General features: G+C 44.8%; 1 protein-coding gene and 1 long non-coding RNA gene across 8 annotated transcripts; one reads left to right on the forward strand and one right to left on the reverse strand.

Moving 5' to 3' along the window:
* Positions 1-628: 628 nt before the first annotated feature.
* TXNDC15 (thioredoxin domain containing 15) lies at positions 629-15,761 on the reverse strand. 7 transcript variants are annotated; one of them, XM_070570956.1, is made up of 8 exons: positions 15,355-15,504; positions 13,921-14,234; positions 13,273-13,482; positions 12,694-12,757; positions 6,417-6,904; positions 4,948-5,111; positions 2,885-3,015; positions 629-1,363 (listed from the first exon to the last, which is right to left on the reverse strand). In XM_070570956.1, the coding sequence occupies exons 5-8, from the start codon at positions 6,831-6,833 to the stop codon at positions 1,164-1,166; spliced, it is 912 nt and encodes a 303-aa protein (XP_070427057.1). In that variant the 5' UTR covers positions 6,834-6,904; positions 12,694-12,757; positions 13,273-13,482; positions 13,921-14,234; positions 15,355-15,504; the 3' UTR covers positions 629-1,163. The 7 variants fall into 7 exon arrangements, with proteins under 7 accessions (XP_070427057.1, XP_070427056.1, XP_070427055.1 ...); XM_070570955.1 differs by having other exon boundaries at positions 13,403-14,234; positions 15,355-15,527; XM_070570954.1 differs by having other exon boundaries at positions 13,273-14,234; positions 15,355-15,527.
* On the forward strand, positions 14,796-16,700 carry LOC139075313 (uncharacterized). Its single transcript, XR_011525573.1, has 2 exons — positions 14,796-14,988; positions 15,088-16,700. It is a non-coding gene; the product is annotated as an uncharacterized lncRNA (long non-coding RNA).
* The last annotated feature ends 1,668 nt before the right edge of the window (positions 16,701-18,368 follow it).

An 18,368-nucleotide genomic window follows, 5' to 3' on the forward strand; every position in this document is an offset into this window, starting at 1 on the left:
TCACTTTGTTCATCTGTAAAATGGAAATAATGGTACTGTTGTGAGCCATGGTCCCCTCCCGCCAGTGAGTATTCCAGCCACAGCCGTCCACAACATGACACATAAAGTTGTAAACTCCTATCCAATAAAACACTCTGAGAAGGAGACTCATTTAAGGTCCTATTTCCATAGAATTTAGGGTGCCTTATGAAATGAACTATTCTATCCAAAACACTGGAAACAATCAGTATAAAAGCAACATTATTATGTAGTCATATGTCTTCTATCTGAATTTAAAAGATCTTTTAGAAACAGCTTTTCAAAAAGTATGTATGAATTACTATTGTCTCTGTCCTACATGTGTCCTAAACTAAATTAGAGTCAACTTGTAGGCAAGAACAATATTTTATATTTCTTTTAGCTCTCACTAAACCTAGCACAGTGCTAAGGAATATTTTAAGTTTCAATTAATGCATGCTGGTTAGAGAACTATGACTAAAATTTAAGTTACGCTTTAGTATAGAACTGATACTAAATAAGCTTTAGTTATGATGGTAACATTTACTTTCTCCTAACATCTGCCTTACCCAGAAACAACTTCTTAAACCACTGCAAATGCCTTCAGTGAAACTGGAGATTACAAACACCAAAGTATTTGACTTTTTTATTTTCCCATCAGTTGCTACTTGTAAGGTCACATTTATCAATTCTAGTTATTCTTCCCACAACAGAACACTTTCCTGCTTACAGACTCAGAGAGAGAAATTGCAAATGAACAGAAAACCAACCTCTTAGACATAGATATGGAATCCAGAGTACTCTAAAACTAGAATCTGGAAGTCCTATTTCTGCCTTCTATAAAGTCAGCATGTTGCCATTCTACTCACTATTCCAGCAGAACGCATCTTCACATTGCACCTGGATGACTCCCCTAAAACACCGGATTCTGTTCCAGTAGTAAAGACAAGAATGGGAAGTTCTATGGAATATTTTCGCATTTGCTTATTGCAATACTAGTTAAAACACCAGTTTATAATGTTTTTACACATTCAGCAGCTCAAATGCATGATTCTTTTAATCTGACTGACGTTGTAAGTCAACACTTCACTGGAGAAAATGCATGAAACTGCAGTATTTTCTGAAATGAAGGACTGAAATCCCTCTTTCCGACTCCTTTCAGTCCATCACTGCTCTGCGTGTTCCTGCTCTTGTCCTGGAATCAGCCACCGAATACTCTCAGTTCGAATGGTAGCATACATAATAAAACTAATTAAAAAGAATAAGGAAAATACAAGCAACCAGTCCACACTTTTCATCAGAGTGCTGGGAAGAGGGCCTATTCGATCAGCTTGAGTGACTACCACATTTTTCTTGGCTTCTATACCTGAAAGAGAAATCAGTTGTTTCAAATCAGATAGAAAACACACCAGCTACAGATCTTTCTGAAGTATTTTGCATGGTATGCAAAATGATGTGCAGTCCTGAAATAAACACCACCACTAGGATATTTGGGATGAGTTTCACGTGCCTGTCAGTGTAATTTGTAACTTGCCTTTCTCCCCACCACATCAAAGGAACAGGAATCCATTCAGCTGTTCAAAGCTAAAACACTGGAATTTCTGTGAACCCATCAGAGGGGTCTTAAGTCAGTGCATCGTAAGAGTTGTCTTTTATTCTCTTTTGAGACCAAAGTTCAACACATAATTAGTAAAATTTCTCTCAAGATCTATAGAACATTTTCACAGGTTAAGTAATGCTAAATTTAAAATGCTTTAAAACAATGTACTGATAGCATTGTTAGCACAATGAGCCACTACTGGGATCAGTGATTGCCAAAGATGCTGTGACTCCTAGATTTCATTTGTCTTCTAGGTTTTCTTAGGGCATCGAGGAAAATGACTCCCTCTCTCCATATCAACTGAATGGCAATCAGGGTCTGGCATAAGACCTGGAATAGCTCACCACCTAGGAACAAGCCTTTTACTCCTATGAGGTCACTCAGGTCTTGGTTCTTTAGTGTTACATTTAAGTAATTACATACAACTTAACATATGTGGAAGGTATGTTATAATTTGTATTTATTTCCAGTGAATGTACTTCAGGAAGAAGTGGGGTGCTCATAATTGAGGTGCTGAAGCTTTTGTGGAATGAACTTTACCAATGAAAGAAATTTCTTCAATATACACTGCTCAAACTTTTATGGAATAAAAAATAAGGCCATATGTTTTGGCAAATATTAAGGAATTAAAATAGCACCTGCAAATGGATTAATAAATGGAACACTACACAGCAACAAAAATGAACAAAACACAACCACACGCAACAATGCAGATGAATCCCACAAACATAATGGTGAGTGAAGTAAGCCAGACACGAAAGAATCCATCCTGTACATCTCCAATAATATGAAGTTCAAATTCAGGTAACACTAGGCTATGGTGTTAGGAGTCGAGATGGTGGTTATCCGTGAGGGCAGGAGCAGTAGTGCTGAAGGAGGGCTAGTGATGTTCTCTTTCAGGATCTGAGTACTGGTTACCCAAGCTGTTCACTTTGTGAAAATTCATCACCTAGGACACTAATGGTTAATGCATATTTTCATGTAAATATTATACTTAAAATTGTATATAAAAAGTTATCTACAGGTGTATGGTATGAGAATTATCTCTCAAAAAAGCTTTTTTTTAGAAAAGTTATCTATAATCATATTAAAATTACCTATTCATGTTAAGCTTGCCACTGATTGACAGGCATTTAACAGGATCACAAGAGTTCATTAGAAAAGAAGTTTTACATCTCAAAGCTAATCTTGAACCCTTCACTTATGGATAACAGCAGACCGGAACCCCCCAGAAGGCACAGACCCCCAGCAATAAAACGTCGTCTACAGCGTATTGTTTCTACATACCTGTCTGGTTAAAAATGAAGATTTTCAGCGTTTCCAATGTTCTGTCTGTATGATTAAATCTAGCCATTGGTTTAGCTCCTTGAAATAACAAGATGTTAGGAACAGCTACAGTGCCAAACCTGGTAGAAAGGCTATGAGAAAAAGAAATCCGTGAGAAAACCTGAATTAACAGTGGGCTTTCTCACACAATTACCATATCAGAATGGATGGAAATAAATGAGCTAACATAAGTTTCATGTGACCTACAAAGTTTCTGATACTCAAACTATATGCTTGTAGTTGTTTCTGACCTCTTTCCTTATGGGTCATGGTTGAGGGCATTCCTGTTGTGCTGAGCTGCTTTCTATTACAATATGGAACTACCCATGACACAATTATTCCACTATTTAAGTTCCTGCCAAAATGGATCAGACCAGAAAATTCTAATTCATGAACAAAGTACACTATGTCAATTTACTTGACAGAAGAAATTTCAAACTCTCCAGAATGCCCATCTCCATCCTTCATCTAAGATTCAACTTTCGGTAAGCAATCGGTTTGGGACATCTATGATCTAACAAACACACCAGGAAGTCCACAGTTAGGGCAGGACGATTGAGAAGTAACATAACCTGAGCAGAACTGTTTCACCTTACATAATACAGAGCAGTGGTATAAGCACCCAACACTCCGTGTTCAAGCCTCCGTTCTGCCACTCACCCAGCTGTGTGACCTTTGTCCAGATTACTTAACCTCTTTGAGGCTCAGTTTCCTCCATTAGTAAAATCGTAATATTGGATAATCAGGATTTTATCTTTTGTAAACAAGATGTAACTTAAATATTAACAAATGAGGTAAACACATGTCCCAGCCACATAATAAGAACAAGTATCCTCTATCCTCCACAATTAAGGCCCCACAGCAGGCACTGAGAAGGATGCATGGGGAGGAAGAAGCAACGAAGCAGATGCTCAAAGCCTGCAGAGAATGGGGGGAGGCTGGGGGAGCGGGGACAGCACCAGATCCAAAACCCTAGAGTACTGAGCAGGTGCTGGGAGCCAGCCCTGCCGGCTTGGGGGCAGTGGATGGTCCAGTCAAAGCTGGATATTGACCTGGACTGTCCTTCCAATCCGTCTGTTCCCTTGGGCCAGGCCACTTAGATACTTCCCTGAAGCCCTTAAGAGAATTACTAACTTGCTGGGCAATTTCTTTCTTCATAAACAATTTCATGTAAACATCAGCAGTTATACTACCCACACTGACAATCAGTGGAGCAGAAATCAGTAAAGCTTTACTCATTTTTACCACCAACTTGACCATCTTCCAGACTTTCCAAATTTATTCACACACAATCACTTTGTGACCTGCTAAGGAGCATTTGATTTAGAGGAGGAGGGGAGCACACAGTATATAACCCAGGCACAGCCATAGCACCTACGGGAAATATCTAACATCTGAACAGAGTTCTTTGTAATGTATCTTAGTGAACATGCGAAAAAGATAAAAGCCCAGTGAACAATATAAAGAAAGAAAACAAGGGTAAATGTCATTCTAAAGGGCTAAGTTGATTCATTAAATTAATTTATTGATTGTCTGCTACGGAACATGCATGCAAGGATAAATATAAGCAAGAGGAAAGAAAGAAAAAAATAAAAGAAGGAAAGAAAGAAATCCTAAGTAGACACAGACTGGGGGTGCCAAGAGTTAGGCTGCCGGGGTGGGGACCTAAACTATAGATGAAGTTCCACAGGAAGATCCTACTTGTGATACTAATTTTGCTAATTCAGTCCGGCCAGGACCCTAAAAAGTCCTCTAGCCACTGCCCTGCCATCAGATGGAGCCACCTTTACATTCCACCATGCAGAGAACAGTCTTTCTTCTGCAGGTGGCCTCCAAAAAGCGAGGCCAGCAGCTCCGTGGGAGTCCGACAATCCTCACTACTCACACCTGCCTTTCCCTTCCTTCGATTCCATTTCAAAGATCATGCCTCCCTCCTCCACGTCTAACTGAGCTGATTACAACTTCAAATAACTACAACCAGCAATCCAAAAGGAAGAGACGCAAATCCCACTAAGGGACGATACCTGCTGTGCTGAGATGCATCCAAGGCCAAAAAATGAAGAGCTGGAAATGCCCGGGGCAGAGAATTAAAATGAGGGGCCAAACTGGCAGAAAAGCGGCACCAAGGGGTGTAAAAGAGGACTAGTGTGCAGTCACTACCATTTGGGTTTAGAAAATCCATAAGGTCCTGTGGTAAAAGAAACAAGTGTTAAGTCAGCAGTAAATGTGCATGCACGTTTTTCTGGAAGGATACCCAAGAAACAGGAAACACTGCTGCCTCCAGGGGGAGGAGGTAGGGCAGGGCTAGGAGGAGACTGCAGTCTATCCCCTTAAGAACCTTTTGGATTTAGAGCTATATGAATCCATGAATCGGCAGAAAAGTACTGTCAAATGACAAGTTATAAGCCTGCCTCTAAGCTTTCTTAATATTAATATAGGGCAATTTTAGTATTTTTCCTAATTCATCAATTCAAATACTAAGTACTCACAGGGTACAGACCACTGTCCCAATCTTTCAATTGTGCATCTCACGCAGTCTAATGGCATTAGTAAAGCACTGTTATCTCAGGCCCAAACTACCATCGGCAGATCCAAGTCTGTACTAAGCAGTTGGATCAATGTATTTGGCCAAAAGTTAGTTCAATTCAAGGGTGCACCACCCCTGCCACCACCCTAACCCAGCCTGCTTAGACTGCTCTCCTCTGCTCATGTTTGTGACACCCGTGAAACGGTCCTGCAGAGCTGAGGCACAGAGTTTACCCGGCACTGAGGGGAGGGTGTGAGGCCAGCACTGACCCCTGCTCTTGGAGGGGCTACGTGCACTCAACGTACCACATGTGCCCTCGTCTAAGATAAGCAATCACAGCTTTCAGAGCAAGGATTTCTTCTCTTACATAAGCAGCCTGCATTCATCCTGCTAGCCGGCTTAACAATCCTACAGACACTGTCAATCATTATCCCAGTATTCTCTTTGGAATCCCCATTTATAGAACTAGCTGGAAAAGCATGGCTGGATTTGGGACAATTGTCTAAGCTTTCACTCCAGAGTAAACGCTGAATTCACACTTTTGGACAAAAGAAACTTTTCGTCAGTATAACATATCCCATGGGCATTCCTGGTAGAAACAATACTAGATTACAATTTTAGTAATTCAAGCGTTTTTAAGTTGCCTCCATAATAAATATCTCATTTGGAAGAAGAAAAATGCTGATTCTGAGGCCAAGCACCTATCTGTCCACTGGGATTTTTATGAGACTTGGTGGTAAGATTAGCCCAAGGATGACTAGGTTTAAGGCACCTAAAAAAGCATAATCGATGCTAGTTATATCGCCTCCTTTCCCTGCAAACATCACAGAGAGCAAAGTCAATTTTCACTGATGCAGCCATTAAATGCTTACAATACGATAAAGATTATGACCCTCCATTTGAAAGTTGATAGAATATTAAATCGTAAATCAGTGTGCTGGAAAGGACTAAGAAATTTTTTCTTACCTGTGACATATTTAAAATTTTCAGGGTGAAATTTTCTAATCCCGTCACATTTCTCTCCTCGCAGTTCACCTTTGGGGACTTCAGACTTTCGGTGTTATTGGAGTCCTCTGGTGGGGCTGGGTCCGATTCCGCCCCCTCCGGCTCTGTGTAATACTCCTCCTCTCTCTCAGGGAAGCCTGCCCCAGCGCTGTCCAGAGAGAAGACGCTCTCTCCAAGGCTGCACCGCGAGTCCTCCTCCCCTCCAGCCCTGCAGGTTCCGCCACTGGGCTCTGAGCTCAGTTTGTCCTCGGCCTCCCCGGGAATCACAGACAACATCGCCATGTGGTCACCATCGGTGTCCAGCCCCAGCACTGCGTCAGCCTCTTCTGCGGATGTGTCTTGGCCCATCGGGCCACGTGAAGGCTCCTCCTCACTCATGTACACAGACCCCACCTGGAGAGGCTGAGCAGGCTGCTCCTCTGACCATAAGTGACCACTCTCCTCTGCAACTAAAACATGCCAGCATGTTCACAGACATATTTGACTTCAAAATAAGTGATCCCCGAAGAAATTATAGTTCTCCTCATATATGAAATTCTTCCCCACAGAGAAAAAAAGTTACCCTTCCCATTAATTAAACTATCAGAGAGCCACCCGCCATTCTCCAGGTCATGAAGAAGGTCACAAAGAGGTACTAGATTAATGAATTCCAAGTAAATAAGTGGACAAATACAGAGCTTTATGCAAAACTCACTGCTTGTATATGGATTATAGACAAAAACATCCCAGTGCAGATCCAATTGGGAAAACATAATCCAAACACACTTCAACAATTTTGTTTGATCAGAATATCCAAGAAAATAATGATGGCTTTATGGAAGATTTTACCATGGCAAACTATCTTTACACACATTCTAATAGCTCTGTGAGATGGGCAGGACAAGGGTTATCACTCCCATTTAATAGATGACCAAGCTGAGGCAGAGGGAGGTTCAGCTAATGCCCAGGGGCACACAAGCTAGTAAGCGGCAGAGCCAGGTCTAGGAGCGGAGGCCTGTGACTGCTCTCTAGAAGGGACCTTACCCTCCCCTCACAATACCTAAGGGTTGCTGGGCCACGCCGCCTGAGGAACACTGCTCAAGCCATGAAGTAGCTCCTTCCTGAGGCGGCCTCTACAGCTGGACTCTGCTCTCCTTCCCACGGCCCTTGGGCTACTGCCCTTGGGAGTGCTGGGGGTGCACCGAGCACTGCTGGGGCGGCAGCAGGGAGACTTCCTTCCACTTTGCAGCCACGAGACAGGGCTTGGGCAAAATACTCAGGTAAGGGAAGAGTCCGGGGCAGTCGCATACGTCCACTCAGCAATCTCTACTCTGTAACAACGACTGCTGCCCTCCAACTCTCATTAACTCAACACCAGCTGCCAGACTCCGCGCCAGGCACGGAGGAGAGGAAACAAATGAGCCCAGCTGCACTCAGACAAGCTCACTGTGGGAGGAGCCACCAGCTGTGCAGTGAGCTCTGCCACGCCAAGAGCATGACACCAGCATGTGAATGACCAACTGGCTTCAAAGTTGGGGAAGGGTCCGGGAGCTTCCTAAGGTAGGCACATTTGTATAAGGTCTCAAAGAATATCCCCATAGAGATGTGCAGATTCATTCAGAAATCGAAAACCATTCCCTGGAATTATGCTCCTGGCTAACATGGACTAGCAGGGACCATATTTACCCTCCCTCCTCAAACAACCTCAAAACAGCCAAATATAGGAAACAACAGTTTCAGGAGACTATCAGGCACCAATGGACAGCGATCCCTGAGAAACAGGAAGCAAATGAAGAGAGCCCTAAAATTGCTCTCCAGCTTACTGCCTGAGGGAGTTCCCACCATGGCTCAGGGAGGGGGACCCAGGCAGAGCCCAGCAGACTCCTCAAGTCGAGGAGATGGAGCTCAGGGTCCAAGGAGACCGAGAAAGCTAGAGCTGGCAGAAGAGAATGCTGGAGACAGGAGAGCTGCAGAGACAGGACTCTGGAGAGCTACAGCGGACCCCGCGAGTACACGGGTCAGCATACACACGTGAGTAAACTACCCAAAGCGGGGAAAGAACCACCCAAAAGGATTAGATGCAACAGTACCCAACGCGCACACAGAGCTAGGAACAGTCCCTGTTCCCACCAGCTAGACTGGAAAACCTCATAATTCACGGGGCACTAGGGAGAGTACACAAAAGGGACTTCTTTCAGTAGTGGGGCACAATTAACCCTATAGTAGACAGAGCTCTGCTCCCATCTAGCAAACCTTAAAAACAAGGATCCAACCATGTTCAAGTAACTTAACTGTATCCCAGAATAAAGCTCAAGAATAGTTATAGGAATACTAAAATATCCAGCACTCAACAAGGCAAAATTTATGTCTGGCATCCAATCAAAGATTACCAGGCATGCAAAGAAGCAGGAAAATATGATCCATAATGAGAATAATCCATCAATTAAAACTGACCCAGAACTTGCACAGATGTCAGAATTATAAGATGAGGATATTAAAACAGTATTTATAACTGTATTACATATGTTCAAAAATTTAAGTAGATATAGAGACATAAGATATAAAATAAGACCCAAGTCAAAATCAATTTGCAATGAGATATCACCTCATACCTGTCAGAATGGCTATCATCAAAAAGACAAGAAATAACAAGCGGTGGCAAGGGTGTGGAGAAAAGGGAACCCTTGTGCACTCTTGGTGGGAATATAAATTGGTGCAGCCACTATGAAAACATTATGGAGTCACCTCAAAAAAGTAAAAATAGAACTACCATATGATCCAGCAATTCCACTCCTGGGTATACATCCAAAGAAAATAAAAGTACTAACTCAGGAGGCCAGCCCCATGGCCAAGTGGTTAAGTTCACACACTCCGCTTTGGCAGCCCAGGGTTTCGCCGGTTCAGATCCTGGGCACAGACGTGGCACTGCTCATTAGGCCACACTGAGGTGGCATCCCACACGCCACAACTAGAAGGACCCACAACTAAAATATATAATTATGTGCTGGGGGGATTTGGGGAGAAAAAGCAGGAAAAAAAAAGATTGGCAACAGTTGTTAGCTCAGGTGCCAATCTTTAGAAAAAAACGAAAACTAACTGAAAATGATATATGCACCCCATGTTCACTGCAGCATTATTTACAATAGCCAAGATATGGAAGCAAACTAAGTGTCCATCAATGGATGAATAGATAAAGAAATACACACACACACACACACACAATGGAATATTATTTGGCCATGAAGAAGGAAATCTTGCCATTTGCAACCATGTGGATAGACCTTGAGGGCATTATGCTAAGTGAAATAAGTCAGAAAAATATCATATGATCTCACTTATATGTGAAATCTAAAAAAAAAAAAAGCAAGCTCACAGATACAGAGAACAGATCAGTGGTTGCCAGAGGTAGAGGGTGAGAGTGGGCAAAATGTGTGAAGGTGATCAAAAAGTACAAACTTCCAGTTATAAAATAAGTAAGCCAGAGGGATGAAATGTACAGCACAGTGACTATAGTTAATACTGAATCATATATTTGAAAGTTGCTAAGAGAGTACACCTTAGAAGTTCTCATCACAAGAAAAAAAATTTTATAACTGTGTATGGTGATGGACATTAAGTAGACTTATTGTGGTAATCATTTTGTAACGTACACAAATATTGAATCATTATGTGGTACACCTGAAACTACTATAATGTTACAGGTCAATTATATCTCAATTAAAAAGACCCAAATCATACTTCTAGCAAATAAAACTATAATGTCTGAGGTGAAAACTGCACTGGATGGGACTAATGGCAGATTAGATATTGCAGAAGAAAGGAGTAGTGAACTTGAAAGCATTTTGAACCTATCCAAAATGAAACACACAGTGAAAAAAAGAATCGGAAACTTAAGAACATCAGTGAGCTGTGGGACAATTTCAAATGGCCTAACAAACAGATAATTGGAGTACTTGAAAGAGAGAAAAGAGTAGAAGGGACAGAAAAAGTATTGGAAGAAAAAATAACTGAAAACTTTACAAACTTGATGAAAACTACAAATCCACAGATCCAAGAAGCTCAACAAACCCCAAGCTCAATGAACTACACCAACACACATCATAATCAAAATGATCAAAACCAGTGACAAAATAAAAATCCTAAAAGCAGCCAGAGGGGCTGGCCCCCTGGCTGAGTGGTTAAGTTTGCATGCTCTGCTGCGGCGGCCCAGTGTTTCGTAGTTCAGATCCTGCACATGGACCTGGCACCACTCACCAGGCCATGCTGAGGCGGGATCCCACATGCCACAACTAGAAGGACCCATAACTGAAATACACAACTATGTACTGGGAGGATTTCGGAAGAAAAAGCAGAAGAAAAAAAAAGGAAGATTGGCAACAGTTGTTAGCTCAGGAGCCAATCTTTACAAAAAAAGAAAAGCAACCAGAGAATAAAGACACGCTATGTACAGAGAAACAAAGATAAGATGACAGCAGATTTCTCGTTGGAAACAACGCAAGTAAGAAGAGCAGCATCTTTAAAGTACTGAAAGGAAAAAACTATAAACCTAGAATTCTATACCCAACAAAAATACCTTTCAAAAACAAAGGCAAAATAAATAATTTTTCAGACATACAAAAGCTGAAAGAATTCATCACGAGCAGACCCACACGACAAGAACCTTAAAGGAACTCCTTCAGGCAGAAGAAAAATGAGACCAGATGGAAATATGGATCCACACAAAAGAGTGAAGAGCACCAGAAATAGTAACTACATGGATAAATATACACTATTCTTTCTGAAAGTCCAGCTATGAAGAGGACAAGAAAGATGGGGTAGTGCCTATGGGCAGGCAAGAGGTTAAGAGAGGTCTCCATTTCAGTTTTTAGGACATACGTGAAATTTAAGGCTATATAAAGCTGATGGGAAAGTGCACAAGGAGGAGAGGCGACAATATAGGTTAGACAGGCTCCAGAGCACAGGGCTTGGACAGCAAGAGGGTCGAGCACTTCCATGTCTACAACCTAGAGAAGGGGCGGGGCACCTGGGCAAGGAGCTCTCCAATTTGGTGGGGGTGGGGTCACACTGGCAGTCTTTCTGTAGGTGTTTGGTTGATGAGCATGTACTGCTTGTGTAACCAGAAAAAAACCCAAACATGTTCGCTGCATCGTCCACAAGACAGAGCAGGAAATGAAGCCAGAGAGGCTGAAAGTCTGGAGAAGAACAAAGGGTGCCAGGTTTGGAGGCCCAAACTCCCAAATGCCCCAGCTCCACAGAGATCTGCTCTCTCTGAATCTAATCAACATTCTAGGTCCAATAAGCAAATGGAGAATGCCAACACCCTGAAAGAATCTCAGGAGAAAAAAACCAGGGCACAGATTAGAATCTGGTTCTCTCTGATCACCCTCATGTAAAAATGGATAGATGTCCCCCACAGAAAATTTAAAGGGAGTCTGAGTGATGCCAAGAGCTGGCATTTTAAGTTGAGGAGTGTTGTTTTTCTCTCCTGTGAAGATATTTAAGTACACAGTACAGAGTAGGAACAAAAAACTCAGGCGCCATCAGGTACCACTGTTCTCTTTTGGGTAACGGGAAGAAAGGAAACACTGAATTACTCCACAGTAAGATAGAAATGACCTCCTATGTGAGACCCACTGAACCCTCCCATGGTAACGCACCTTTCCAAAGAGATTGCTTCTTAACCTAAACCAGCTGATTACAGTCTGGCCAGGGATAAAGCGAAAATTATTGCCTTACTGGTAGCAAGGAAGATGTTTTGAAACAAGAGTGGGGCACCATGCCAACTCTGCCAGGGAGCCTCAGGCTAGGTTAGCTCCTTCATACCCTTCCAGTTTTTCTCAGAGGGCTCTCTGCCAGCCACAGGTTTTTTTTCACAATGGCTTCTGTGGCAGGGGAGTCAAAGGGGGAAGGACCCAAAACAGCCAGGGGTTGGAGGGGGAGCAACTGATACTTTCCATAGGAAACACTCAGTATGCTCATCTAACAAATGAAGAAAATACCACCAAAATGCAGAAATCCACAGAGCTACTGCGAAGACTGAATGAGAAAAGACGTATATATACCGTCCCTGGCACACAGTAAGCACTCCATAAATGGCTGCAGTGATGATGATCATGATAACGACTGATGTTTACAATTCAAAGAGATGAACAGGCACCATAACTAAGTCCTATTAATTCCTCTGCTAAATACATTCTGGATCCATCCACTGCTCCCATCCCCATTCACACCTTCAGTCCAGGCCACAGCCATCTCTCACCTGGACAATTGCTGTAGCCACCTTACTGGTCTGCCTGGATGGCCTTCTCTCCCACCTCTGGACACTACTCCACACAGCAACCCAAGTGGAAATGAAAGTTAAAGGCAAATCTGATCATGTCACTCCCTTGATAAAAATCTTTCAACGTCTTCCTCCTGCCCTGTGACTAAGTGTGCATTCTGTTGCCTGGGTACCAGGCTGCACGTGATGTGGCCCCTCTCCACACCCTCAACTGGTGCCACCAGACATTTCTGGTCCTGGATCACTCACACTCTCCTCCACCTAATTTAGAGTTGTCCCAAGGGCTGTTTCTCTGCCAGGAAGGCCCTCCACCCCCTCTTCTTCTGGCTAATCCAACTCACCCTTCAGATCTTACCCTAAACTTCACCTCTGTAAGGTTAACTTCAACTTCCTTTACCCTCACACAGTAGGGTCTCCCAATATAGCATCCAATAATGTCCTCGGACTCTCCCTGAAGCATCTCTTCCACTCTTGTAATTTACTTAATTATTTGTAGTCATTTAATGCCTACCTTCCCCATCAGATAGGAGGGTGGGCCTGTTTCCCTGTCTCACTTACCACTGTACCCCCAGTGCCCAGCAGAGCATATGGTATATGATGACTGCACAGTAAGAATCTGCTAGCTGACTGGCTAGCGAAGATGGCACGGAGGTGTTAAAGCCAAGAGGTGGCTCCCGTTCCTTGATACCTGGACAGCACTGCCACCTCCCGTTGCTAATCTGCCAGGGGTATCTTCTGCAGGAAAAAATTCTTGGCTTTTCAACCACCCTGAAAAGTAACCAGCTGGTGAAGGTTCCTCTGTCCTCACCCCATGACCCACGGCCTGACCATGATGACCCATGACCCACCCCATGGCTCGTGTTCTCCTGGGGTCTGCATGAATGTGACCCTGATTGCCAGGTGGGCTCACACTGACTGCAACAATAAGCAAGTCCTCTGAATCAGCCAGGGTTCTGCCAGGAAACAGATGGCACATTCAACTTGGGCAATTTGAAGACAGTTTAATAAAGGGACAACCAACATGTGGCCTGGGTGTAGAGAAACCAAAAGCAACGGTAAGGAACCCCAGGGCCAGTAACAGCAGAGGGAGGGCCAGTTACCACTCACAGACCCTAAGAGTCCAGAGGCAGAAGCAGTCACAGGACCTTGAAACAGCTAGGAAAGCCTTCTAGAAGCTGTGACTTTCAGGGGAGGGGCACAGCCAACCTGTGATATCCCTGAGGGAGAGACCTGAGGAAATCAATACCCTGACCTCACTCTCCCCTCACTCCAAGCCAACAGAAGCCAGAAGACAGGAGGAGCAGTTGTTATTCCATACAAGGCAGCCACCTAGGGCACAGAGCAGGGTGGAGAAGGCTGGAGAATGATCTAGGAGACAAACAGAAGATATCCAGCACATGCTGTCCCCTCTCTCAGGCTGGGGGTTAAGTGCAGTGACAGAGAAGTGCAGACAGAGGTTCAACTGTGAAGTCAGGCAGACACGGGCTTGAATCGTGGCTCCTCAACTTCTGGCTGTATGACTGTGGCAAAAGACATTGACTCTGAGTCTCAGATTACTCATCTATAAAACAAAGACAATAACAACATCTACTTCCTAAGCATTTAAAGATTAAATAAGATGATGCTCACGAAGCACTAAGCATAGCCCATGGTGCACACTGAGTGCATTCATCAATGATAACTGTTACTACTGCTCACCCGTGTCCCTGCTAAGCAAGGCAACTGCCCTGCCTCCTTCCCGGACACCCCAGGAAAAGGAAAGACCTGCCTGGAAATTCCTGTTGGGTTCTGAATGACAAGCAAGGCCAAAGGGTCTGAACTTTAATAGGACTGTGAGGAGTGGGCGAACGAGCAATGAGTAAGGCCTCCACCCCTGCACTCAGCCGTGCCTCCAGGGTGACTGCCTTCTCCACCTGAGGGGACCCTGAGAGCCTGACCCTGAGAGCCTGCCCTGGCAGGCAGCTGGTTACCCTCGGAGTCTCCTGTGTTTTTCTTATCTGTCTATCCAGGCATCCGAGCAAGTGTGGGCCTCTTAAGAAAGTGTCCAGCAGGGTGCAGAGTAAAGTGTGGCCTCTGCAGTCAGAGAGACAGGCTCTGCCATTTACCAGGAGTGCAAACTTGGGCGGATGGGGTAGCCTCCCAGAGCTCAGCATCTCCATCTGTAAAATGGAAAAGCTAATGAAACCTTTCTCACAGGGTCGGTGGAGGACTAGATGAGATAATGATGGAAAGCACTATGCACAGTTCCTGGACCCTAAAAAAGACACCACAACTGTTGGTTATTCCTTATGATTATTACCATTAATAATGAAATGCTCGCCATCTGAGGGTATGCCTCAGTAGCGCTAATACACGGTCACTCCTGCCCGACAGATGCCTGCTGTGGGGACCTGAACGTGGCCCGGTCACCTCTGGGGCTCCCTGTTCTGCCGTCTCCCACCCCAGACCCGGACGGGAGACCACTGCGGGGAAAGCGGTCGGGACCACGCCGGGAGAGGCGCAGCGGGGGGCGTCAGGCGCGCATCCCGGCCCTTCGCGCAGGTAAAAGAGCGTCTCCCGTGCCGACCTCCGCCTCGCCCCGCATTCCCCGCACCGCCGCTCGCCGCCCCGGCCACGGCCCCGGCCCCAGCCCGCACTCACCCTCCAGGCCGCGGGCAGGAGGCGCCAGCACCCATAACAGGACCTGCCACCAGCCGAGGAGCCACATGGCACGGGCTGCGGCCGCCGGGACCCCTGCCCAGGCCGAAGGACAACCGGCGCACGGTGAGACGAGTCGCGCTCCCAGCCGGGAAAAGGCTGGGGGAGGGGAGCCCGGGAGCGCGCGCGCGGCCCCGCGCCGCCATCTTGGCAGCTGGCAGCCGCTGCGGGCGCCATTTTTGAGTCGGGCAGCCTGCCTGTGGCCTGTGGCCCTTGGCGTGCGCCGCAGGGCTCGGGGCTCTAGGAGATGGGCGCCTTTCATCTCGGGTGGCTTTTTTAGTTTCCTGACTCCAAGCCCTGGGCAGTGCTCCAGCAGAGGCCTGTGGCCGTCTTTCTTCACGCGCGAGTCGGGGCCTGGCTGCTGGCGACACACTGCACCCGCCCTGCGCTGCATTCACGGGCCAGAAGGGCCCAGAAGCCGCCTGGTCTCTCGGGTGCCCCGTGAAGGTGCAAATCTTGAATCCGGCGCCATACCCGTGCTACCCTACCTAGGGTTGTCGGATGAAATACAGGATGCCCAGTTAAATCTGAATTTCACATAAACAACCAATAATTTTTTACTGTAAGAGACTTACCGAAATTCCGATTTAACTGAGTGTACTGTAACTTTATTTGCTATCATCTGGAAACCCTACCCCTACCTGTCTACTCAGGACAGGATTTTTTGTTGGCGGTTGGTTTTAGCTATCTCACCTGCGGGGCACTCTCTCCCTCCCGAAACCAGCCCCAGGCGGAGTCCTGGAGGAGATGGAGTCACCGTGACCCTAAAGTTAGGAAAGGGCCTAAAATGAAGAAGGCATGGATGAGGAGGGGAAGTGTCCTACTAGGGGACAGGACTCTGCATTCTCTAACAAAGGGACAGAGGGGGAATCTAAGAGAAAATTCTGGAAGGGAATGAAAAGGATTACTCTCCTTGTCAGCGGAGTATTTTAGTGGGGAGGGCCTCCTAAAGTCAAATAAAGCAAGTTTTGAGCAGCCACCAGTGCTAAATCAGTGCAGAGTGCAGCTTTCAAACTTATTTTAAGAGGTTGAAAACATAGAAATAGATTTCAAAGATAGTTATTCGAGCCATTGGTAAATACAACAACATTAAAAAGAACCTGGGGGTCTGCCCATGGCCTAGTGGTTAAGTTCAGTGCCCCCTAGTTGGCTGGGGTTCAGTTCCCCTGTGTGAACCTATACCATTAATAGGCGGCCATGCTGTGGCAGGACCCACATGCAAAACAGAGGAAGATTGACACAGATGTTAGCTCAGGGCTAATCTTCCTCAGGAAAAAAAAAAAGAAAAAGAAGAACCTGGGGTTTTTGGCCATGTAGTTAATCCTGGCTCCAATATTTATAATAGTATATGATCAGTCGGTTATGTAAAGTTCAGTTTCTTCATGTGTAAAATGGGGATGAAATTATATAGAGTTATGTGGATTAAATGAGATGTAAGGTGATAAGCACAGAGCCTGGTGCACAGCAAGCACTTGAAAGTGGTAGCCATTATTATTTGAGTTATACAATTCTAGTGGAGTAATCATAGTCCCCTTGTGCCCTTCAAAGAGAGATTGTTAGACAGAAAGATGCATCATCAATCTGACCCTATGGATGATTCTTATATTCCAAGTAGGTTGCCATGGTTTTGTATAGTAAATTCTTAAGTGCCTTTGGGTCCAGGAAGATCTGAGACAATGAACTACATGGATGAAAGAGCCCACAGTTCTAGAGTTGGTCACTACAGTCATCATTTGGTTACCTCCCTCCCTCACCCCCAGCTGTGTAATAGAAAACCTTTCCTTCATTAACTTCTCTCCATACCCTCCATACACAATTTGAAGGTGCATGAAAAGCCAATAGGACAGAGGATTAAGGAGATTTAGGATTAATGAATTAATGAAAAGGAGGCTGATTTGACTCATCTGGACTCTCCACCGTGGATGCCCTGTGGTTACTCCTTCCTTTTTATTATGTCCTTTCCCTTCCTGTGTTTATGCTTTGGCTGTTTGTTTGGGCAGATACACTTACAAATGTTAGAATTGTCGTCTTCCGATAAATACCATATATATCCTCTCCAGTGACCACTCAGTAAATGCAGTCAACAGCAGAGAATGCACATTTGACTGTCTCACCACCAGATGGCACATGCACTTATTTTCCGTGAGAAAATTGCCTTCAGGTTTGCTTAAAACTTTGATTTTATTTTCGTCCCTGGGAGGGAAAAAAAGTCCTCCTCCTCCTCCTCTTCCTTTGGCTGAAATGAACTCTCTGCACCAACACCATACAGCCTGGGATTGTTCATACAAGAGTCTGATAATATTTGGGATTGTGTTATACACAGCTACACACCTGACCGCCTGATGTTTAGTCTGTCCTTCTTGATAGGTTTGCCAAGATTTTTTTTAATCTGATGAGTCATGAGGGCTTCTCTCTCTCTCTCTTTTCCTCTTGCTCTCTCCTCTCTCATCAAGAAACAGGCAGGTATTTACTTTCATTTAGATCACTGTGGCAAAGAGTATTTGCTGCAATAATATCCCTCATCTCTGAGCTGTTCTACAAAGTAATTTTGCCACTGCCCCATCAACAGGTAGAATCTAATTCCCCTCCCCTTGAATCTGGGTGGGCCTGTAATTCACATATAACCAAGAGAATTAGTAGCAGTGTATGAAGTCATCCTGTATGACTTCTGAGGCTACACGACTTTATCCTTTTTGGCTGGAAGATTTGCACTGGAGCGCTGAGCCAAGTAAGTAGTCAGACTGTCCTGAGGCTGCCATACTCTGAGGAAGTTCAAACCAGCTTGCACAGAGAAGCCCTGACACTACATGAAGAGAGATGCCCACCATCATCAGCTGATCCAAGCCCTGCTGTCCAGCTTCAGCCACCATTAGACTGCTACTGCCTGAGAAACTGTAGCCAGATATGCCCAGCTTGAGCTCTTCCCAAATTCATGACCCACAACAGAGATTCTAAAA

This window comes from Equus przewalskii, chromosome 13, assembly GCF_037783145.1.
Source record: "Equus przewalskii isolate Varuska chromosome 13, EquPr2, whole genome shotgun sequence".
NCBI classification, from domain to species: Eukaryota; Metazoa; Chordata; class Mammalia; order Perissodactyla; family Equidae; genus Equus; species Equus przewalskii.